We start from the raw sequence: 25,220 nt of genomic DNA on the forward strand, positions 1-25,220 counted from the left end.
TGAGGTCATGCTCTTTTAAAACATTTTACAAGAGGTAAAAACAATGGAAAGCCATCAAAAATGACACAAAGACCATTAAAACTATACTGGTGTCTCAAGACCCGTTAAAACACGAACAACTTCAGGTTTCAAAGTTATCATCACTTTCCACACTACTCCACAGGTCCAGGAATATGTTTGAGCACCATATTGTAATAGGTAAGTGAACAACAAAGTCCTGCTTTGGAGACCTGGTTCATGCTCACACAAATGAGGGGTTTTCTGAGCCAAGATTTTCACAAACGGCAGGAATATGCCTACCTTCTGGGCATGTTCAATGGCAATGGAAGGGCCAATAAATCAAACCACTGGGGGAATATTTTACTTTGAAATGGAGTCATGTTTGGTTAATAATTTGAGACCCACTAATCCTAAATGGGGTGACCCATTTAGAATGGCCTCCATGTAAATTCACAGTCCATTAAATGGTGTCTGGCTTGAACAGGTCTTTATGTAGTTATTATATAAGTAATGGATTGAGCAAGGATGGCTGGGGACGGGCACGGGGACATACCGGCCAGCTCTGGTGACTTTTCCGACACTGCCGAGCGCCCTTTTAATGTGAGGTTCTTTCAAATCATCAACTCTTGCATTTGGCTGGTTCTGCTTAGTAACCCCTTTCGGTTTACAGGAGAAAATGCAGTGCACAAATCTGAGATGAGGAATACTCCATTTACAATTAATTTAAACTTATGAAGCTGTTTTAACTGGCCCATCTAAATGTGTTAATTAACATCAATGATAGTTTCTTATTTTTCACACTTTGTTACTCTGATCATTAACAGTGATGGAAAAGTTAAATTAAGTTAATGGGGAACGGATTATAAATTCTTAAAGGACTTCTCAGTTTGTTTTCAACTGGAAAATACATAGACAAAGATGAAGAGGCAATTTTGCCTCTACCCATAAATTTCTGGTACCAAATTTCTTGAAAACCAGATGGTTTAAAAAAATTTTTTCCAAAAATTCTTTTAACATGCTGCTCAAACATGATTGCTTAAAAAAAAAAAAAAAAAAAGAGCATATACAGGTATGATACATCAACAGCGTGACGAGGCCTGTAAACGTTCAACTGATATTTTCTTTCTGGAAAAAAAAAAACAAAAAAAAAACACCAAAGCGAGAACTCATCTCTATTCCGCAGCAGTATCCAAGGTCCTTCACGTCTTGACAATGAAGGAAAACAGATGCCCCTTCCCCTCGTGTGAGCATGACCGGGCCGAGGAGTCCATGGGACCGCCACCACCCCGGCTAGGCCGGGGCCGCACCTCCGCCAGAGCCCCTGGGTGCCGGGCCTCATGCCCGGGTCCACGCACCGCACACACCGGACCGATGCCGCTCAGCGAGACTTCACGCCGACGAGGACAACAGTGAGGACGATGATGATGACGAGCAATATCAGGATCACGAGCATCTTCCGGTTCTTCTTCTGATACTGCTCTGCCTACAGAAAGAGGAAGGAGAAAGGGTCATCATTTTCTCCAAAATCAAGTCTGCCTCGTTTCTGGTCCTAGCTTCTGGCTGTACCTGCACACCCAACACCTCTGCCACCGGCTCCATCATCACAATCACTGCCATTAACTCCTAGAGTTCAGTTGACTCCCATGACCCCGGAGTTCCCTACCTACAAGCTTCACGAAGCACCTGCTGGGGATCCACCATCACCTGAGGGCCGGGGGAGAAGTCTAAGGCTCTGCCTTCAGCTCCACACAGCCTGCCTCTCCTTACATCCCCCTCCACTGACCGCAAGGACCCACTCTTTCTATGGAAGCCTCTCACTTCCAGACATGGTTCTTTGGAGGAATGCACAGCTCCTTCATTGAGAAGTCAAACTTCTGGCTCCAATGACACCAGCCAGAAGGGAGAGAAGTGAGGGCCCCAGAGAAGCTCTTCTACCTCCTCTGAGTCTGCAAACAAGAAGAAATTCATCCATGGAAGTATTGAGTTGGCCAAAAAAGTTCATTCAGGTTTTTCCATAAGATGCTACAGGAAAACCCAAACAGACTTTTCCACCAACCCACCAGAAACAGGAAAGCTGCCCCATGGGGTCAGGTGCAGAAAGAACCCACCCAAGCTGAGTCATCCTGTGTGGCTAGTGACACACGCCTATTGGCAGAAACGTGACTCAGAGAAAGGAGAGGGGAGGAGAGAGTAGCGAAGGTGTCCCTGACCACATGCTGCTGCTGCTGCTAAGTCACTTCAGTCATGTCTGACTCTGTGGGACCCCACAGACAGCAGCCCACCAGGCTCCTCCATCCCTGGGATTCTCTAGGCAAGAACACTGGAGTGGGTTGCCAGTTCCTTCTCCAATGCATGAAAGTGAAAAGTGAAAGTGAAGTCGCTCAGTCATGTCCGACTCTTAGCGACCCCATGACTGCAGCCTACCAGGCTCCCCCTCCACCCATGGGATTTTCCAGGCAAGAGTACTGGAGTGGGGTGCCCCTGCCTTCCCCACCTGACCACATGGGGAGAGCACACTCCCCACACTTCTGTGGACGGCACTGCCTCATGGCAAAGGCGAGGGCGAAGGTGAAAGCGAAAGCGAGGAGACGGCTCGAGGGCAGCACCTGCTCAGAAGGTCCAGCCTCCCACACCCACTTCTGCATCCCCACCAACCTTCTGACCAGCAGCTCTGTGTCCTAAGTGAGCCCGCCCACCCACCAGGCCACTCATCCACAGGAGGAAACCTCAGGACACATTCACCCATCGGAAGAAGTGACTCCAAGGCCCTGCCAGCCTCAGATGAGCTGACCGCCAAGGCAATGGCCAGCCAAGCCAAAGAGAGGACAGTACGTGCTCACTCTTGTAGTCAGTAACCACCACTGAAGCTGACACCAGGTGATACACTTTAAAACCTCTCAAAATGATTTATAAAGTCAAACCTTAAACAAATTTTGTAGTTCCCACTAGATATGTACACCCCTGTGGAGAAAGCTTTTCCCCTTTATCTCTGTTGTATTACAAAACATGTTTTGCTAGTTTTTATTTAAGAAACTTCAAAACCGATGCATAATTCAACAGCATATGAAGGCCCAGATATTACAGAGTGAGAAACTAAAGTTAGCTTTCACATTTTTAATACATAAAATGTGGCAACCAAATGAACCGAATGCTTAAAAAAATTAAAAAGCCTCCTATGTCCACAAGGCAGACCTCCTCTTTCTCAGTGTCTGCTGGCGTCCCAACCCACTCCTGCCCTGCACGTGGTAACAAGCATATAGAAGAGGAAGGTGAGGGTTCCTGGTCAGACCTGTGTGAGGCCTCACCTTCCGTAAACCTGGCACCACGGCCAGGTACGGTCACCTCTCCCACAGGAAGCGACTGGTCTCAGAGAGATGACAAAGTACATTAGTGAATCGAGAAAATGACCATTACACATGGCTAGGAGTACTGCTGTCCATGAGGAGATGGACAGAATTTATTTCATCTGTGAAGTATTCCTCATTCCTTCTGAAGAAAACATGCAGTCAATTATATATGAGAGTCACTCAGCAGTGTACATACGTGTTTCTCGTGGTTGATTACAAGATTTTTAAGGATGTTTTCCGTTTATTTTTAACAAATATCATGAAAAACATTCTGGAGACAGCCATCGGATTATTAGCAAAGAATGAGAAAGCTAATACTCTCACTTCAACAGACTACTCTCTCCTCAAGGTGGTACACAGATATACTGTGGTAATTAAAAGAGAAAATTAGATTTTTATCTTCTCCAGAATGAATCCCCACCAGCAATTCATCAGAAAAGTATCACAACAAGGGAGGCCTGAGTCAGCAGCTACCAGCAGACAGAATGCACAACACGGATTTTAACAAATACCCACTCAAATCGATTCCCTAAAACAAGAGGGCCTAGCCAAGGAATAAAATATTTTCTAAAAGGAAGAAAACCCCGACTCTTTCAGAGTTTCCTGTCACAGAAAGGGGTTCTCAGTAACTTCAACTCTGCATGTGGGGTGCACTGGGATTCACTAACTGCAGGGAAATGGCCACAGCCCCCATGGTGGGCTCTGAATAATACGACAGGCTGCATTTTCACAGCCCCATCTCGAGCTGATGACAGACAAAAGTGCTGGGGACAGTTAAGACAGAAGACAAGCCTCGTATGAATTCTTGATATGGGAAAACAATTCTTCAAATTCTCAGCTACTGAAAGATATGCCATTACCTTGTGGAGCTGTTTCAAGCCGTCTTCAGTTTTGATACAGGACTGCTCAACATTATAGTCGATTCTATCGAGGACGGTACCCTGGGTGATAAATGACAGTCACAGACAATCAACAAGCGCAACTGGGAAAATGGAGCTTCAGAAACGAGAGATGCAGATTGCAGGCATTGGCATCCATGGGATTATCTGTTCTACTTGACTGTGGGGTAAAGGGACACCCTGTCAGCTCTGGAGTCCATCACCAAGCAGAGTGAGGTACTCAGTGGCAGAGCGCCGCCGTTAGCTGCAGGAAAGCCCAGCTCATGAGAAGAAAATACTGACAAATTGAGGTTTCTTTTTTGGGTTTAGCCACTACAGGATACTCCATATTCAGGCTTACTGGGGCTTTAAGAAATATATGGTTCAGTGGAAACAGGCTCTGAGTGGTGAAGGGCTTGCTTCTGTGCCCATCTGTGGCTTAAACTCACAGGTTCAAGGAAGCAGAGAAGGCCAGTTAAGCCGGGCCTGATTAGAATGAGGTCTGGAAACTTACTATCATGTCTGAGCATCTCCACACGCCTCCATGGGTCAGAGCAAACACGGCTAGCTCCAACACACCATGTAAAATCACACGTTCGCCTCCAGGAGAGTTTTGCTTGTAATTTTTTAATTGCTGGGTTCAAACAGGAAGAAGAGAACACCAGGCTCCATGGCAGGATGGGGCTCTGAACAGAAATGCGCTGCGTTGGGAGAGACGACAGCACGAACAGTTCCATGAGAGCCACGGGAGTAATTAACCTAACTAGATCTTCCACAGCCTTGTCTGCTCCAGTCTGCAGCTGGTTTCGGGGGATCAGGACCCAAATCCCCATTGGCAAGATAATAAAACACCCTAATCAGATTGTAACAGTGAACAAACAATCTAATTCTACTTGAGGGCTAGTGGTTCCAGTTGCCGTTACACAATAACCTGCCAAAATTAGATGGGAAAACTTATCCATCGTCACAATCACCGCTGAGCGTTGGCAGAGCCAGCCAGGCTCCCGGCACGGGGTGCTCCTGGGAGCAGCCCTGGGATGGAGGCAGAGAACGTGAGCACTGTCACGGACACCTGTTTCTTATCTAAAAAATAGTTTATTAGTATTTTTATGGGGCATGACAGCAGTCTGCATATAATTTGTACGCATATATACATACACACATACATAGTGAGTTGCAAAAATTCCCTGGAGTAGGAAACGGCAACCCACTCCAGTATTCTTGCCTGGGAGAATCCCATGGACACAGGAGCGTGGCAGGCTACAGTCCATGGGGTCACAAAGAGTCAGACATGACTGAGCACACACACTGTATATACACAGAAGGAATGGGTTACAACTGCTTTCCTGACAGAAGTGCAGAATTGAAAAGCCTGGGGAAGAATGAGGTATCAGGGCAGGAGAGCCCACTGACGAGGCAGGTAAATACACACACCTGTTCTACAATCATGGCTCCCAGGTCCCTAAATATCTCGTTCAGGTCGGAGATGGACTGCACGATCTGGCGAATCTCCCGCTCCCGCTCCTCCACCAGCAGCGTGTTCTGCTCCACCAGCACTAGCTGCTCATCTGTAAAGCCCTAGCCAAACAAAAAGGACGAAATGTGCACATGAGATCTCTTCCCAAGAAAGTGATGGTGTACCATTTTAGATATAACTTAAAGAAAATAAAATTTGAAACTATTTCTATAGAGCACACAACACACAAGCACTTATTTTTCCCTAACAAGAAAGATCTCCCTGAATCAGCGGGCTCTAAAGCACCACCGGCCAAAGCGGGGGACACAGAGAACCCCTTGTCGGCAGCTGCCCCAGAGCCAAGTGGCAAAAGCACCAGGGAGAAGCCTGCGTGTCTCAGGGTTCTTCCTGGGAGTGGGGTGTGCAGACTGCTTTCTAGAAGGTTCTGGAAGGCACCTGACAAGGTCTCCATGCAGTCTTTAGAAAGGAAGAAACAGTATGGCCCCCATGACTGTTCTCCCACCAGCTGAAAGCACTGGATGGATGTGCACGCCACGCAGTGCCAATCCAGCTGTGTCTCAGGGAAGCTAAAGGTCCACAAAGAGAAGGAAACAGCAGAGCGCACACGAGCAGCAGGTGGGTCTGTGGCCCTGACACGTACCCGGTCATACAGAGTATTATCCTCGCCATCGTCCATCAGCGGTACTGATGTAGCAAAAAAATGCTGGGATCTTTCCTCTCGATTCTTCATGCCTATCGTGGATAGGAATTCACTTTACTTGAATATGGAAACCATTCTGGTTACTGTTCCACCATTAAAAGGGGGCATCTAGAGTAAAACTCAACAGTCAAAACGGAGACATTCTTGGCCACTTTAGAAGAAGCCCTGCTCACCTCCAGCAGAGACGGGGGACAGTAAAGGACCACAACCATGCAACAGCAGGCAAGCATTCGGGGTTACTTAGGACAGAAATCACACTGCAAGTGTGAACAATTCACTGGATGCCAGGTAATGGCACTGCAACACCATCATCTGAAACTCTCTAAGTGAAGCAGAAACATTCAGCTGCTGTTAAAAACATTTAAAACATTAAGTATTTCTCTCTAAAAGTATCTCTGCTAAGAATTCCAAGTGGCCCTAATCAAATTTTAGAAGTAGTAAAATGAAAGCACAAACACAAATATGCCAGTTGTCAGGAGGGAGAACTAGCTTTTGGGGGAGCCTATGGGGATATCATTGATTACAATGGCAATACAGAAAAAGCCAGTTTATGGGTGCTCTGAATGAGGATGTAGCTGAAACCTGACTTTGCACTATTTGGGAAGGAAGGGAGGCTGGGAGAGAATGTGTCTGCTTTAACTATTCCCAAGTAAGGTGTTTAGACAGATAGGCAAATATAAAGCTTCAACATGATTACAACTATTTTTACCCATTTATCAGCAGCTCCCGCAAGCCTAACACGTAGAAAACTACATGTTTTCAATATGCTAGATTGATTTTCGAATACTTTAAACTTGACAAAAGAGTAAGTTTCTCTTTTGTTGTTTTAGAGGAGGACTGTCAATGCCCCATGGGGTGGCCTCAACTTGGATGTGGCTACCACTGGGGGCAGAAAGAGCTACTTTCTACCCCACGAAGTAAGAGGATATGCAAAGGCTAACCATGAAAAGCAAAGGACAAAACGGAGAACCAGCAGAAGAGGACACAAAACACAGAGTTGTCCTGTGACCTGAGCGCTGGGACGCTCGTCACTTGAGAGCCTGGTGCGGGTGGACACTCACGTCGGAGGTAGCTGGACTGTGCGTGCCGGAAGCTGGTGGACAGCTCCTGCAGGGCCTGGGCCAGCGAGGCCACCACGTTTCGGAGGAGCCGCTCCTCCTGCTCCGAGCAGGCCCGGCGGGCCCGGCTGGGCAGCGCCTGCACCGCACGCTGACACCTATGGAAGAGCTGGGAGGACAGGGGGCGCTCACAGTGGGCCGGGGGCCCTGAGGTGCCTGCATGCCGGAGTGAGACACACAGGGGCTCTGGCAGCACAGGCTGGCACTGAGGATGGCTAGGAAATCGGAGCTGAGCCAGACCTGAACAGATGCTGCGTGTGCACATGCGTGTGCACTGCTCCTCACAGCCTTCTCATTTAATCCCGACAGCCACCCTAACTAAGAGGCAGGTGTTATTATTATCATTTCCATTTTACAGACGAGAACACTGGGGTCTGAGAAGTTAATGAGAAGTTAAATGAGAATCATATTACTGTTAATCGCTAAAAGCCAGGACCCAAATGCTCTTAACGCCCCACCAGGGCTTCCCCACGCATCATGCCCCATCTCTGTGCAGCAGCAACCCAGGAGGTGTAAACAAATGAAAAATGTAACTGCTTGTTTATAGACTAGTCACACTGTTTTTTTAAGATTTTTAAAGTATCTTTTAAAAAAAGTCTTTATTGAGTTTGTTACAATATCGTTCCTGCTTTATGTTTTTGTTTTTTTTTTTGGCAAGGGGGCATGTGGGATCTTAGCTCCCCCAACCAGGGATGGAACCTGTGTCCCCTGTGTTGCAAGGCGGATTTTTAACCACTGGACGATCAGGGAAGTCCTGAGTCACATTATTTTAAAATTACTCAAGTTTAACATTTTACAAGAGACACTTCCAGGAGGCTGAGTTTCTCTGGGATATCAAGAGATTCAGTCTGGGCAACTGTTCCCCATCTGTTCAATTACAACTACCCTTTAACAAGAAAAAAATTTGCAAACTAGTATACAATAGAAGTTACACATCTTAAAATCAAATGATTGAACTCAATAATGCTCTGAATTTAATTTTCAGATCAATCCACAGTAGTATTTAAGAACAATCAAAAAACAGTCCCCACTCCTGCAGGACAAGGAGTGCAGATGCTGAAACCTGGAGGAGCTCAGGGCCTCCTGGATCCCTCTGTGAACTTCAAGCTGGGAAGCGAAACTCTAGGCCTCATTTAGCACTGTACCGTGGGCCGGCTTTTGAGAGGGTGAGGAGGCCGGGAGACCAAGTTCCCACCTGAGGACCCCTTTCCTGCTCACCTGGGTGATCTCCTGTGTGGTTATCTCAATGGCATGCTCCTGCTCGCTGCTGTCATCCAGGGTAGGTCGGTTTAAGTGCTGGTCATGAAGGCTGGCTAACTCCTTCATCTTCTGTTTAATCCGCCCAACATCATACTGTATCTAAACAAATGAAATCCCAGAGCTCTACTCTCTCCCTCCAAGTGTCTGGCTGCCTCTGAGACAACCAGCCACACGCAAGAGTATGGAGCTCAGTCTTCAGCCAATTCATAGTTGACTGAGCAACCTTTAATTCAAACCACCAGACATTCAAATACCACTCTTTCTGGTTACACAGTTCTTCAGTTTCTTTCTGTAATTTGGGTGTTGTTTAGTCACTAAGACAGGTCCGACTCTTTTGTGACCCATGGACTGTAGCGTGCCAGGCTCCGCTGTCCATGGGATCTCCCAGGAAAGAACACTGGTGTGGATATCCATTTCCTTCTCCAGGGGTTAATCTTCCCAACCCAGGGATCAAACCCGAGTCTCCTGCATTGGCAGGCAGATTCTTTACCACTGAGCCACCAGTTACTACTAAAACCAAAATCACAAGCATGCCCACAGACATACACACCTTTCTTGTGGTGTGTGACCTGAATAATTCTAAAGCCAACACACTTACAAGGACATGCATTCAAGTGCAGCCAAATCAATCTTTATGGCAGATACCTTAAAACATGTTAATGTCATAATTACCTCAATAAATAAGAGAGTGTGAAACGAACATTCCACTTACTTCATCCACTCCATCCACCCATTTAGGAGGGGACCGCTTTGTCACACCAATTGCGGCTTCTGGGTCCAAGCTAATGCCTGACACCAGAGCCATGCGATCATCAGCGAGCTACAAAGAAATAAAGGGACATTAAAAAATTATTCAAATTCAGTCCAGACAAGCACACTCTTACTCCCTTTTAAATGTCGCTCACTAAGACACAGAAATACAGGAGCAAATGCACTTGCCTGGATTACAAACTTGCTTTCGATACTGCTAGGATATGGAACTGTTTTCCTACCTCCACGCACCACTTCCTAATTTCCTTGGACATACTTGTGAATATGAATTTGACTTGATATGGCTATGAAAATGTAACGAAAAAGTCAACAAGAGATCCTTAAAAGAAAAACCTTAGTATTGTACTATGATGGGGTGGCATGAAACTCAGCAATTCATTTGATCAGACACATTAAAAAAGAAAATATTCTAGGCTATAAATGGAACGAATGCAAACATTTCAAGGTTTACTTACAGACACTTAGCTTATTTCGTAAATAGGGCTGATCCAGTTATCTTAGTCACAAGATCATTAACCAGGTTTAAAACGTGTGAAAGAGCTGCCTAAACAGTCCGCAAATTATCTACCATTTGGCAAAAGCAATCCTTAAAATCTCAAGGAAATCTTACACTGTCACTCCCTTTCTTTCTTTAAATGTCCACAGGCAACATTTTCCCTTATTTTCAAATGATCTCCGTAGTACTTGTTTATTTTACCTATGTAATACACTGCCTTGGAAAGCTTTTAAGAATGGGAGGGAAATCACAGGTTTGGTGTGGTTAAACTGTTCTCTTGCCTGGAGGCAGTGAACAGCTGAAAGGATCTTGAGGTACCCCTCCAGAGTTCAGAATTTATAACGCCAGTTTCAAAAGATGCAAATGATGATCAGGAAATAATGGAAAACAGCATATAGAAGTCTGCTACAGGTAGGACTTTGTACGTTTTCTAAATCGCACTGCAGAACCGGGTAGAGAATGTATACTGCTTTTCTTCACCACTCCCTGCATTTATCTAAATTTATTTTTTCACTCATTCAGCAAATAGTTTTTTTTTCTTCTAACAATAAAGGAACAAGGCAAAATTTTTAACATACTCAGATGAGGATAAAAGGGGGTAAAAAAAAAAAAAAATCACACAAGGAAAAGCCTACATTAAAAGAATTCTTCAGGCAACAAGCCCTAAACCCGGAACAGGGAGATTACAGCAAAATTCCTAAAAGCACACTGGAGTCTTGCATCGGGCTCTGTCACAGCGGGGGAGGCGCTGCCCCTACTGGCTCAGGGGGGGCGTCTGACGCAATGACCACGCTGAAGGGACCAGCCGCCCCAGCAGTGCTCCCTGGGCATATGAATCGTAATCAGGCCCAGCGCCTTCCGCAGTGGCGTGGACCCTGCAGGGCCAGTGTCATTTCAGGTCCTGAACAAATGGTGCGTCACCCCACCTGCGCTATCGGGGCTCTGCGTCTGTGCTGTGTAATTCTCAACCACAGCCACCTTGTTTGTTTTTAAGAGTTCACTAATAGGAATTTTACCTTCCTTTTATTATTTTAACCCTCACACAAGCTAGGTGAGCTAGGGGCTATTATTCCAATCTATAAATGAGGAAATTGAAACCCAGAAAAGTTAACTAGCTTGCCCAAGGTCACAAAGCTATTATGTGAAAGATTAAAACCTGGGTTGGCTGACTCCGGAAGCCCCAGTCACCCCACCAGCTGCCAATCACTTTGGCAGGCCCATGAAATACAACTGCAATTTGCTAAGAAAATGTTATCAGGATAACAAGCCCTCACCTTCAAACAGCAACAACACAAGACACAGTCCTCGGATCCATTTCCCACCAGCAACACCAGGGACCACAGGATAGGCTCGGCTGAGCACAGAGGCATGGACACACTGGCCTCTCTCGAGTTCTGCAGACACAGCCCCCCACCCCACACACAGCTGTGTACTCCTCAAAACTGCCCCCAAAGCCACCGAGAGCTGTGCAGTCTTGGAGTGGGCACAATGACCAAACCAAAAGGGACCAACCATAGACCAGCACCCAGCACCTGCTGGCTGGACAGCAGGCACTGGACACAGAGCTGCTGCCTACCTGGAGCAGAACTTAAACCTCCAGCTGTTCCCACAAAGCGACACCTGTGGGTCACTGAGTTTCCACTGCGCCAGCTGGTCATCTAACACACTGCCTGTTCCTGTTACACCATTTCTCAGTAAAATGATGGTAGTCATTTGTTTTATTAAGAGATGCTAAACTCACAATTTTGTACTGTTGTGACTGTTAACCAAAATACACTAAACCAAAAAAGATACAGAGGGTTTACCTAAGTTTATCTGCACAGTAGTAACTACTATCAATTTCTCTGAAACAAGTGAGAAATTTTTATAAATCACATATGAAGTCAGTTGAAGTGGATTCAACTCTTTTTTAAGCAGTACTTGGTTTTACATAATAGACCTGTGCCCCCCAAAAATGCAGGTAAAAGAGCGCACACACACACCCTCTTCAGGCGTCCCAAGGAAGCTTGCTGGGGACCAAGGGGAGAGATGACTCCCCAGCTAGCCAGCCCCAGCTTTCCCACAGGCTGTATCAGGATTGTGCCAATGAGACAGAATAGCTGATTCTCTAAGACTAAAAACTTTAAACAGGGAATAATTTGTCCCCTTTATGATACCATCTATAGCAAGAGTTTATCATGATTAAGAAAGGCAGCCTTACAAGAAACGTGTCATTTATTTGATTGGAATCAGCTTTTAATACGTATCACAGTATGTACCATTTTTAAAAAAAAATAGACTGTTTTAGGAAGGGAAAAATCTAACGGAAGGTAACCGTCAATTAAAACTGGGAACAAAGATGAACATTAAAAAAATACATTTTAAATGCAAAACAATCACCCTTTCAACTTCAGAAACCTCACTTCCCATTTCAACGTTTTCTCATTTTTAAGATCCAAAATATGTCTGTTTCCAAGCTGCCATCCAAGTCAACTCAGGCCTTAAAAAGCTGTCAGGTTTTTCACTCACTTTACTTGCTGCTCTTCCATTCCATGTCCCCCCAATGAAGAGACGATGATGGTCACTAAAGCTTTTCTAAATGAACTTATGCTTCTGAAGTAAAAAAAAAAAAAAAAATTTCCATGTTTTTTGAATAACAAAATAATATATAAATAAAATTGTACTCCTGAGAATTAAGAATTTAAGAATTCTTATTTGTAACTCATGACCTCTAAGAACTATAGGGTGTGTGACCCCACCCCAGAGTCACCCAGCTCAACTGCATCAGTGCAGGAAAATTCCAATGGTTGCTCACAATGGCACGCCCACTGGCTTCTTGTTGAGTTCATCAAAGTTATCTATGCCCTTGGTCCACTTCAGACATCGACAACTGTCCCTTTAAAGAACACCAGACAGCACGGACAAGTGCTTGATCTATGGACAGAAAACACACACACACACACACACACACACACACACACACGCACGACACTGTCTTATAAATCTTGCTGTTCCAACTATACAGCCTTCTTCCTCTTATAAAACCCGACCTTTATGAGAAGTCTGATTTAGTGTTCCATAAGATTAAGGCTATGCAAAGCCTCTGGAGAGATTAGAAAAGTCAAATATATCCACACACACATGCACACTCATCTAAAAAAAAAAATAAACTAAGTTCAGTCATAATGCACTGGTAATAAGAACCAGTACTGACAATTCTGGATCGTTTGCGGCAAGTCCAGACAGGAAGTTGGCAAACACCGCCTGGCGGCTCTGGTTTCCACCTGAGACAAGGTGGGCACATACATGGTGTAGTCAAGTCACTGTGCTCAAATGGCTAACAGACATTTAAGGCTGAAGAAACCTCCTTCCTTGGAGGAAGTGAAGAAGCATGTTATATAAAAGAGTTGGGCTATCAGCACCACAGTTTTTTCTTTCTGATCTGTGATCGTTTTAAAATAGTGTTTACCTTTTCTGATTATGAAACAATAAATGTTCAAGATAGTCATTTCTTTATGTGTGCAAAAAATACAGAATTAAAAATTCTGACAACCACACCACCCAGACAAAATGTTGCTAGGTTCACTAACCTTCCTTCCCCCCCCTCAACTCTCATAAACAAACTTAAAAAAAAAAAAAAAGTAGGAAGCAACAACTGCACGCATCATAGGTTATGGACTGAACCCCCACTTTCAGCCCAAGACAGACCTGCAGAGAAGACGGCGCCCTGTTCCTCAAACACCGATACCAAGGGGCTGAGGCTTCCCTTCTCAATGCTGCCCCCAGCAGGGGGACCAGGGAGCAGCCCATGCTGGCTGGCCCCACGCTCCAGCCACTTCACCCTGCCCTTCCCAGGCTATGTGGTTTGGGAACCTGATGCTTACATCTTGTAATTTTAAAAATCATTCCTTCTATGAATTTAAAAAGCCAACAATTTGGGAGATGACTCTGTCATAGGTGGGGAGTAGATGAGATCAAGGCCAGGAGAGTGACGGGGGTGGTGTTCTCCCGGGGCACCCCTTACTTGTTTCTGGAGAAGAACAGAGCCTGGTATCCCCAGGGTACAGCTGATTTTCAAGGTGATTTGAGAAGGAGAAATGACAAACCCATGTGGCCACCATGACACAGTCAGGACAGCGTGCTTGGGCCTCACCGACACAGGGATGGCCTCCATCTGACCCACGTCGGGGGCAACTGGAAGCCCGAATGCACCCTGGCAAAGCTGGGACTCTGGACGCTGTTCACAACACGGCCCCGCTTCTTTCTCTGCACCGGGCACGCAGTCGTAATAAACACACACTCATAATTAAGTGCGTGAGTCAACACTAAATGCAATGAATTAATGAAGTAAATATAAGACATGTCATGTACAATTCACTTCGTAACTGATGTGCTGATTCTGGATGAAGGACAAGAAGGGGAAGTGAGCGGATGGCGGGCTGAGGGGCCATGCGGCCCCAGAATGGACAGGCTGGGCCTCGGGGCATGTGGCCGGAAAGGTGGCTCTCACTCTGGGTCTCTGCTCCAGAATGTGGCAGAGAGAACTTGGGGTGGGGCGGGGGGAGCCAGTGTCTGGAACTTGCTGCCTGAAGAGGAAGTAGGAGAGCCTGGAAATAGGTTCAGACGGCGGAGCCCTCAGGAAAGATGACCCTGATGAGCCGAGTGGGAGAAGTGTTCAAACTTAGGCCACTGTGACTGTTTCCCAGCACCGCCCCCCCCAACCCCAACCAGGGCACACTTCTTTTTGGGGGCCACAGGTTCCACGTTTCCAAACCATTCAGTAAGGGCAGCACCCATTCCTAGATGGATGGGTTTGGTTTTCAATACTAATTGGTTCTTAATGACTCAAGCAATAGACGCGCATGGTTTAAAACTATCTGCCCGACCTAAGAAAAGGGCTGGCAGTTTCCCTTCCACCCCAGACTTCCTGGAAGTTATCCATTGTCAACAGCTTCTTGTGTCTCTTTTCAAAAATCTCCCAAGTACTCACAAGCCTGAATGTGAGTTATTTTTCTTAAAAAAAATAAATAAATAAATAAATAAAACATAAATAATTTTTTTTAAAAAGAGTGGGAATTGCAGTATCCATCATTATACATCAGGCTTCTTCCCACGTGGTCTTGCATCTGGGAGCTCACTGCCCCGCAGGCCTGAGACAGGCTGGAGCCTCTCACAGGCGCAGCACAGGGAGCAAGTGAGGCTGCACACTTCAGGCAACCAGCTCCCCAGGAAGGGTCTTCAGGCTGTGTCCCATCTGCAGTTATTACCAACAAGTAAGGGACCCACTGGTTTCAAAGACAGTGAGTGGGTCTAACCCCACCTCACAGTTCATACTTCCAAATTAAAACAAAAGCCAAGGACACCCTCCCACCCCCAATTTTAAAAGGGCCCTTTTCAAAACGTATATCCTGAGGAAAAGTATTTCCAACCCCTTCCTGGCTGAAACAGATAATAGAAAACACAAAGCCAACCATCACAGTTCAATCTCTTTTTTCCTCCACGCTTTATTAGCATGACTGGAATAAAGTGCTGTGAACACGTACCCTCTCCATCTTCCGGGAGAATTGCTAATAAGTAATGAAAAGGCCAAAATCGTGCTGCTAGGAAGGGGGCCACGTAACCATTAGTCAGCCAGCACGACCCAAGGGTCACTAGCTCCATACCAGTGACACCTCAGCAGACAGCTCAACAGGTCTGGTGGCTCTGGGGCCGGCTTCCTGAGGGCTTCTGCCAGACATCACGTCCTCCTGCACCACCGCCACCCCGCCCCCACGACACCCCTGCACAGCCTGGGGAGCCAAGGGAGCTTCGTGCATCATCTGAAAACAATCTGGCTGATTTTAAGTGGGAGAACGCGTTCAACCTTTACTGCCTCCAGAGTTGAGACACTTTCCCAAGAGTAGCAGATACTGTTACCAAGCCCTTCTCTAAATCGTCAATTCACCTGGTGTGAAAACACAGTAAATGAATCCTAAGGATTAAACTGTAAAACACAACAAGGAGAAGTAATCATGACAAATGCTAAAATATGTGTAAACTCTGTTAGCATTTTACATATAACCAAAGATTTCAAGAGAAACAGGCATTAATTGTATATACTGACAGTCAAAAATATTGAAAACACAATACCTCATCCAGCTCCTGAAGAGATATGTTGTTGCCATCAGCCCATCCAGTTAGGGACAGCGGGGGGCAAAAAAAAACAAAGGATGGGGACGGACAGACAGACAGACAGATAAGGGATGGTCAGTTGAGAAAACACTGAGATTTCAAGCAACTCTAAAGTTGACTAAAAATACAGATCTACTAATCAAAGCTTTTAAAAAATCTCCCCCTTCTAATTCTTGCTTTAAAAAAAAAGCTATATCAATATTTAATTTACTGTGTTTTTTACTTTCATTTACTGTGCTTGTTCTGGTAAGAGAGGTAGGAATCAAACAATAAACAGCTGTAAAAATTAAAATACAATAGAAACAAATAAAACATACTTGTTTTAAATGCAATAAAATATAATGGTATTTCTATTTCACAAATGTCAAATAGCATATACAATATTCTAAATTTCCCTTAGGAAGATAAGAGAGCAAAGCTAAAACATAATTTCACTGTGTCAAATAAAAGTAAATTTTAGCACGTAAATCAGCACTGCAAATGCAGCAAAATCAGAACGTGAACAGCCCACAAGAATTGTCTATGGCTGTATTCAGATGATATTTGAGTGACCACATATGTAAGGGCTCTGCAAATTAAATCCCGCAGACACGGCTTCCTCCGTGGCAATAAGCAAGCCGAGAAACCACTTGTCCCCGGAGAGAGACACAGGTGGTACAAGAAAAGAAAAACTCTCCCCATTTGCTTGGCATATATTATAAGTCTAGGAGGCACACTGTTATTATAAGGCTATTATTTAAAAAAGTAAAACAAAACAAAAAGGGGAGTTTTTTTTTTAAGAGGAGCAGAAAGGAAGAAGCATCGGCAGGCAGAAGATTAAGTTTCAATTTAAAAGGAAAGGATCTTTTTACAATCAACGTGGAACTCTATTTTCTGAACAGATCTTTACTAATGGTAGATAATGTGAACAAATAGGTCCTTTTTTTTTTTAACAGTATTGATCACTGAAATACTTAGTGGTGAATTTCAATAATCAACTGTGTTGATTTTTTTTTTATCCTGAGCAGTAAATTTAGAAAATAAAAAAACATAACTTCCTTATTTAAAAATTAATAGTGCAAATGAAACTGGTCTATCAGGGCCAAAATACTATTAAACAGTGACAGTAATAACAGTGTAACCACACAACATTCCTCCGTGTAAAAATTCAATTAGCTGACATTATAGGAAGCTGAAAGGCCCCTTCATTCCTTCTACAATTTGCCATGAGAGCAAGAACTGTATTTCTGTGTATACCCTGCCATGACAGTAGTTCTATAAGATGCTAATAGAGGAGATAGTGTCAAATGGAAATCTGATTTAATTACCTTTTACTTTAATAAAAGAAAAACCTCCTTTTTTTAAAAAAAAAAGCTAACATTTCAGCACGAAAGCACTGAGGTGTTTTTATTAGTAATACAAGACACAGGGCAAAACCTCTAATTCGGTATCTCAACCTGCACATCTACCCATTTTGCAGGGGTTCCTTGGCGTCTAATCTTTGGATAAAATATTACTGCAAACCCTGGTTAAGATCTCTGCTGCACAGGAGCCTGGCCTCTTGGATTATTAATGAAGCACACAGCCTGATCTCTCAGTTTCTGCAATTATTAGTTGACAAGAGGTGAAATCAGAATCTTGGGTATATTTTTCTTTTTTTCTTTTACAAATAAGAAAATCAAGTTTTAGAATATATAAATTCATTTCCCCAAAGGCACAGGGCTGAGATTCAGACAGACCCAGGTGTTCAGGCCTCTTTCTACCCCACCTTCCAGCCTCTCTACTTTTACCAGCTCTTCAGGGAGTTACTAGTGATAGGCAGCTACTACCACATCAGGAACTAGATTCAGGAGATCATCTTTTTGAAGCGCATCAATCCCTCCGACTTTGCTACTTAAAATTAGCAGGTTTCGAAACTCCCCCTGCCACCAATTCACCAGGAAACTTTGTCAAGACCTGAATTAAAACATTTAGAATTACCATCAGGAAAAACCAAAACAGAGCCAAAGAAAAACACGATACTACACATCATCACCTTCTAAATCTTTATAATGTCTAAATCTAGGCTTCTGACCTGCCAATGGCGTGCAATCAAGCAAATACTGAAAACTCCAAGTAGCATGTGGAATTTAAGGTCTAAAGAACTTTCTACATAAAACTGAAAAATAAGTGGAAACCCATCTGTGTTTACTCAGGAAGTCTGGAAAAGTTGAGCAAAATGAGTTGGAAATACAGGTCTATGCTATAGTGATATTTACTTTATTTCCGTTACTGCCAAAATAAAAGTTTGCTTCACTTTCATCCAACAAAGTACCCTTATGCTCAAGTAAGCCTCTCTGCTCAAATGGAATCTTTAGAAGCAGAAAAGCAAATAGATCTAAAGAGAAATATACAATGATTTCATATTTGGATTCTAAAGACAGGGGACTAATTTTCCAACAGACTCGGCATGGACTAAAACTTAGAATCTTCAATGTGCAAGTTAAAATGGACTGGCGTGATTGTAAAGTGAGATAAAGAAAGATGTTATAGTAAAAAAAATATATATGTATATATGTGTGTATATATATTCTTTTAAATGGGTTCCTCCTTTCTCCGGGACCTGCAGCACATGTCTGGGAAAAGCTGCCAGCACGCCTGTGGCCCACTAGGTAGCAGAGGCTCAGAGCCAGGCCTGCCTGCGTTCCTATCCCAGTTCCCTGGCTCGTCCGGTGGGCACCACTGAGCAAGTTTCCTAACTCCTTGAAACCTCAGTTTCTGGATCTGTATCAAGAGAAAAAAACAGCAGCACCTGTGTGATGGAGCTCTATGAGGACTAAGTGAGGCTACACGTGCAGAAGGACAAGCCCCAAGCCAGGCACATAGTGAGCGCTCAATAAATCTTGGGCTAGTATCACTGTCAAGACTGAAGAAGGACTTCAGATTTCTTATAAACATATTTAACCTTCAGTCTTCCCCCACAAAACACACCATGTATTTTATTAAAAATAATGTGCTACTTTCAAACTAATCTAAGACCAATTAACTTCAGCTTCCATTTATAGATCGTGTATTATTTTAAAGCAGAGAATAGATTAGGCAAAGTAGCTCAAGTCCCCTCATAAGATCTGTTTCCAGGGATGAAAGGGAATCACACAGGCCACATAACACCTCATCAGATCAGAAGAGCAACCTAGCATCTACCTGTCATTCGTTTAAGACTTTACACATTTTTTTTTTTTGAGTGACTATTTAACACTATAAATTCTTAGCTTCCTAAAGCTAAGCTGCCTGTAACTTTTTGAATGAGGTGTTGCCTTAAAACCTGCACTTGGCAGATGGAATGTCAAAGCTACTTCTCCACAGTACTGGAGCTACTTTTGAGGATTTTTGCGGTAACATCTGGCTGGTGGACAGGGCAATGCTGTTGACTATGATTTCCTCCTTTTCAAATTAAAGCTAAGACTGCAAGGCTTGGTTAGGAGAAACAATGCATTAAAAGAGAATTTGAGAAAGCACTGCTGAATCCACAGGACTACTTACTAGAAATCTCCCCTAACTCAAACCCTCAATTTACAAATCAGGCAAAAGATGTCAGAAGAGATTAAAAGCTTGCCCAGAGACCTGCATTCTGAGCCAGCCAGAGTGTGACTTGGCCCTAAATCCCCAGGTTTGGAGTCCAGTGCTCTTCCCTGTATTTCATGCTGCCCTGAGGCACAACCGTGATGGGGCATCTGAAACTGAGGCCAAAGCAGAATGAATGGGAAATGGCAACAGCTGCATTTTGCTGAGAGTCTAAAAAAAAAAAAAAAAAAAATCAAACCCCTGGCCTTTCACAATTAGTTTTACTAATATCAACACAATGGAGACCACAATTAAGTAGAATTTTGTTCAGTTCTGGGCGCTGAACTTTAAAATGCCCACAGGAAAAAACCAGAAAACTAGACTTCATGCATAGGCAAGAAACTTAACCTCCCTGCCTGAGCCAGGACTGCTGAGCTAGAGAAAGGTCCCGGGCACAAGCAAGCTGCAGGGTTATCTGTCCTGCAGAAGGAGGAAAGGGCTTCCTGTGTCAGACCCTAGGGGCCGGGGGCCAGGGCCAGGGATCACAGGATGCAAGACACTGACAGATGGGGTTCACGGAGGCAAGCGCTTTTTGGTAGTAATTGAGGTGGGGGTGACGCCTGCTGGAATTTCCTATCCCCATCACAGAATGCAGTCAAGACAAGCAGGCAGAGGGGTTATCACAGAGGGGATGTTGGGTCAAATGACCTTTAGGTCCCCCCTGGCCCTTGGGACTTTGTTTTGTCACTGCATATCCTCCTTCAATTCCTGCTTAGCTGTGACATATTTGCCTGAAGCATGCAAAAACCTGTTTTAGTGTGCATTTATAGGTGCACACAATGAACCACACCACCCTCAACCACCAACTTCTAGTTTTTTCCTCCAACAGGGATGTAAAAAAAAAAAAAAGCCTGTTTAATTTTTCTGAAGAATACAGTTTTATGTGAGCTTTGTTTTGAGGTGTGTCATATACACATTCATGCACAAATGCCACTTTACAATCAATTTCCACAGCTTTCACCCAAAATGAGGTGAAAATTCAGGCTTAAAACTGAAAAAAAAAAAGAAAAAAATTAATGTGATCTATTTCTAATTGTGAGATAATTTGCCCACCCCAATATCAACTTCTACAGCCTTTTCTTCTAACTAGAAAGTAGAAATTTCAGTTTATTTTTTAATTAAGTTAGACACTAGAGCCTTGTTACTTCTTTTTTAATTACCTGAGTTTTAGTAAATATATACAAATTGTATTTTAATTGTCTTACTTGTGTTTTCAACATGACAGGTATTTATTTTTTAAGTTTTTATTTATGCTTTTTCAAACACCCAGAAAAGTATGTAAAATGAAACAGCCTCCCCTGAAATACTCATCAGTAGACTTAACAATTAGTAAGTAACACTCTGCCTTATTTGTTTCCTTTGTGTGTGGGGGGGATTATGATTAAATATATAAAGTAAGTGATATTTGGACATTTCAATAGTAAACATTTCAGTAGATCTCACTAATAAGTCTAACAAATTTATTGAATTTTAATTAATTTCTTAATATCACCTAAAACCCAGTCAAATTTGACAGCATTAATTTTGATTTGCTACAAGATTTTGAAAATTTACAACTCAGAAACGACGTTTTTAAATTTGTATGAGCTAGATATGCAGTTAAAAATATTATTTAATAAAGTTTTTAAAAATTGTGTTAGACACGGCTTTTCCCCCAAAATGTTTACAACATTTTTTCAGCTTGCAGAAAAGCTGAAAAATATTGTACCCTCTATGTAGTCATGCTGTCTTGCCATATTTATTTCTGTGTGTAAATGCAGAAATGGTTTCTGTAGAATTAATTGCAAGCAAGCTGAAAATATAATAATTTACCCCTAAACACTTCAGAAATCTATGACATGCCATGTATTTTTAATGCACACGATAAAAATATATAAACATGTGACTTATTTAATTCTAAATTAGGCAAACTATGTTTGTTTAATTGCAAAACCTATTTTCAGATAATCTGAATTGACTACAAGGATTTTTTAATAAGGATATTTTAAAAGATCTGATTTTTATAAGCATTTGAGAAAATTTTTAAATAGTCAAACCAATATATGTAAAATTTTCAATGGTATATTATGTAGAAAATATTTTTTAGTGTTCTGAATTAGGTATGTATTTTTAGTTTGACTTAGAAATCTATTTTTGAGAAAATGTCTGAGTTAGCTAAATATACCTGTACATTTTCTGACATATCTGTTTTTCCAACTTGTACACATGAGCTATATATTTTAAATTATATGACTTAGTTTATATATATATTTAAAATTGCCTAAGAAATCCATTTAAAAAATAGGTTTTACTTAGAGATGCACTTTTAAAAAGCTGCCGGCTTGGACATCAGGTTTTTAAACTGTCTGACCAAATGGTTAACAACGACAACAAAAAAGCCTCACGTTATCCTATGGTGTAGTGTATTTGAACGTTATATGATTAAAAATTTTAAAGCAAACGTTTTAAAATCAGTTAAAAACTAATATTTTAGAAATATTAACATGAGTTCTAGTTGTTTTTTTTTCCTTTCAAGGTAGCATAAAATCAAGCCATTTGAGGAACATGGAATTTTTACATCTTAGCAAAACTAAGGTTCCACTAAGGATTGTTTTTTTCCCCACTGAATTTCTACTCCCTATTTCTTAGTTTATTTCAGAAAATTCTTTTCAAAATTAGCGCTGGAATTAGCCTGTTTTCAATTTTGCACTTAGTATAATACCTTTTTTTTTTTTCAGTTTACAAATGTAAAAAATCTTCAAATTCTCAAGTAACTGAAAACCTACACACACTCAGTTGGTCCCTGTTTTCTATGCTTTTTGATTTAAGTTTACTGTGATTTTATTCCTAAAGCTGTTCACACAGTTTACAATAGCTTTTCTACATAAGGAAGATGGACAAATACATTTTTCTTTTGTGATTAACAAAAAGGAAAAACTGTCTTTGTAGGTGCTCTGTCAATAATCAAGACAGATGGCCATTTTTTGGTGTGAAGCATTTAGATCAAGTCATAAAAAATTTAAAAAGAATATAATCCGTAACAGGTGAAGTAAGTGTGAGAGCCCCAAAACTGCTTATGTCAAGCATAACCTCCAAGAATCCAGTCTTGGAGTGATTTTACTCTCCCCCCAATGCTGCTTCTATTCAAACCCAACCTGTCTACAGGCAGGAGCCCCCCCATTACAAATTAGTATCATAACTTTTCAATTTAGGCTACCCAGAGCTCATCATCACCCTTTGTTTAGACCATCTACACCCACTTCCTTGTTCAACAGAGCAGGAGACTGAGGTTTGGACGGGGAAAGTAGCCCTTTATCACAAACAAACAGGAAAACAACAGTCATCCTTCCAGGCCCTCCCTGTAAGAGATTCTACAGCTGGGCTAAAGAAAGGTTCAGGTTAATTAAATCAAAACCGTGTGCTATTTGGGGGGTTAATTTTCACATACACATTACGTTCGTTTTAAAAAGTTCCTATGGAAGAAAAAGCTTAATTTCCTGTCTGGGAAATAGAAAACGAAGAAGCAAGCACCTTACAGCCTCACAAACAAGAACCCCCATGAAAAACAGCAAAGCAATTATTCACAGAGAACACGGGCACACAGAGGGCTGCGAGGCCATTAAACCCCCCCCCCCCCTCCAGCCACCAAAAAAAAAAAAAACAAAACCCAACTCCTTCCTCTCTAGGGAGGAGGGCATCGTTCATTTGCAAGGATTTGGATCTGCCAGCCTGCAAACCGACCATCAGAACCAAAGTGAGGCTGTCTGCGGGGGCGGACGGGGGAAGGAGGGGGGCGCTTAAAACAAAACGGAACAAAAAGGCTTCAGGAAAAAAAGCCTCCAAATCTCAGTGCTAAAACATATGTAAATTGGAGGCGCCGGTCGCGCGGGGACAACCGGGGGGTGGAAGGGGGAGGAAGGAGAGGGATGCGGAAGTGAAGAGAGCGTGCAAGGCAGAGGTGGAGCAGGATCTAGATGCTTCTTCCCCAGCCAGGGTTATCGAAGCTCGCAGACCCCAGCCAATAGACCCCGCACTTCCATGCTAGTCTTATCTTCTTTTTTAAACAGAGAGACAGACACAGACAGACAGACAGGCAGAGCCGCAGTGCACACAGGGCGTGTGTCGGAGGCCGCCTGGAGACTCACCGCAGCAATGCTACGTGAATGCAGAGGGCTGGAGGTGGTGTGACTACTCACTTGCTCGGCTAACAGCTGCCGGTTTTGGATGGAATTATTCCGCAACAACAAGAAAGCGTCGGTTAAACGCCTCGTGGCCATGTCTCACCCTTTGTGACCCCCAGCTCAGGGGCCCCCCGCCCACTTAAGAGTCCAGGTTTATTCACTTTCTTTCTCTTGGCCTGGCCTGGTCCCCTTCGCAGGCCTGCAGCCAAGCAGGTGCTGCTCTGTGCTTCCTCCAAGCGCAAAGACCCCTCCCCAGATGACACCTCGGCTTTCCAATTGTCTGACTCCCCCTACCCAGGGCCTGCCTCCGATCTCTAAGCACTCAAATCCCCCCAATCCTTGCGTTGCTAGCCAACTTCCCAGAGACCCCTCCCCAATCCAACCTTGGATCTACAAGCGTCTAACTGGCCAATCCGGCTTTGGACTGGAAGACTCGAAAGCCCCCTACCACATCAGTCTCTGACACCCCCTAGGGCCCGAGCCTTCTATGTCTGACTTGGCTCACACGCGTCTGGGCCGTGCTTTCAGGCTTGCCTCTGGCTCAGTTTGCCCTCCAGAGGCCTGAGAGGCCTGCTTGAGGCCCCCCTTTGGACAACCGAGCCAGGCCTGGGCCCTGAACGCCTGCTGCTTCCTGCTGGGGCCTGGTCTGAGCCCTATAAGGCCGGGGCCCCGACCTCCTGACCCCTTCCCTTTATGGGTGGCCTGGTCCTCCACTGCCCCAGCAGGCTGCCGGCCTCCAGGAGGGCAGCAGAGCCTGCCTTCACGGCCTCCTCACTCTTCTTCGGCTCCCTCCATCCCGGGATCTGACTTCTGCTCAGCCCCTGGGCCGTTTCCGTGCTGTGGGTCCCGGGTTCTGGCGTTCCCCCCTGGCCCTCTTCCTGTCCGTCTCTCGAGAGTGCCCCCCTGCGACGTTCACAAGCCTTGCTCGCAACGTTCCGGGCGCGGGAGATCCCTACCCCCCTGCCCCGGGGCACGGGAGCGCTCCGCCCTCTCCCGGGGTGCAGCCGGGACGCTAGGTTCCCCCTTGCCAACTGGGCCCAGGCGCTGAGAGCAGGCCTTCGGGCAGGCCTGAGCCTCGAGAACGTGGGCCCCACGTTGCAAACAACTGCCAGGGGCCTTGGCGCCCTTATTAGAGTGGAGTTGAGCGGCAGGCAGATTTGGGCTCCAGCAGAGCCGAAGTTTGAGACGCGCGGAGTTGGGGCGGGAGAGGAAAAGTTGGAGACGACTGCCTCTTGGAGGCCGAGCACGCTCCACTGCAGGCGGCGGCTCGCGCTCGCTTTT

The 25,220-nt window shown here is 44.2% G+C and overlaps 1 protein-coding gene and 1 long non-coding RNA gene across 6 annotated transcripts; one reads left to right on the forward strand and one right to left on the reverse strand.

Annotated features, from left to right (window-relative positions):
• Window positions 1-25,220, reverse strand: STX16 (syntaxin 16). 4 transcript variants are annotated; one of them, XM_055544613.1, is made up of 9 exons: window positions 23,955-25,219; window positions 16,156-19,950; window positions 9,493-9,600; window positions 8,739-8,879; window positions 7,464-7,629; window positions 6,343-6,434; window positions 5,660-5,803; window positions 4,208-4,288; window positions 1-1,483 (listed from the first exon to the last, which is right to left on the reverse strand). In XM_055544613.1, exons 3-9 carry the CDS (start codon window positions 9,583-9,585, stop codon window positions 1,379-1,381), a joined length of 822 nt encoding a protein of 273 aa, XP_055400588.1. In that variant the 5' UTR covers window positions 9,586-9,600; window positions 16,156-19,950; window positions 23,955-25,219; the 3' UTR covers window positions 1-1,378. The 4 variants fall into 4 exon arrangements, with proteins under 4 accessions (XP_055400588.1, XP_055400587.1, XP_055400586.1 ...); XM_055544612.1 differs by having other exon boundaries at window positions 23,904-24,036; XM_055544611.1 differs by lacking the exon at window positions 16,156-19,950 and having other exon boundaries at window positions 23,955-25,220.
• Window positions 22,998-23,962, forward strand: LOC129625780 (uncharacterized). Of its 2 annotated transcripts, none has more exons than XR_008701605.1 (3): window positions 22,998-23,119; window positions 23,445-23,512; window positions 23,826-23,962. It is a non-coding gene; the product is annotated as an uncharacterized LOC129625780 (long non-coding RNA). The 2 variants fall into 2 exon arrangements; XR_008701606.1 differs by having other exon boundaries at window positions 23,028-23,156.

The sequence above is a fragment of the Bubalus kerabau genome, chromosome 13 (genome assembly GCF_029407905.1).
Source record: "Bubalus kerabau isolate K-KA32 ecotype Philippines breed swamp buffalo chromosome 13, PCC_UOA_SB_1v2, whole genome shotgun sequence".
Taxonomy (NCBI): Eukaryota; Metazoa; Chordata; class Mammalia; order Artiodactyla; family Bovidae; genus Bubalus; species Bubalus kerabau.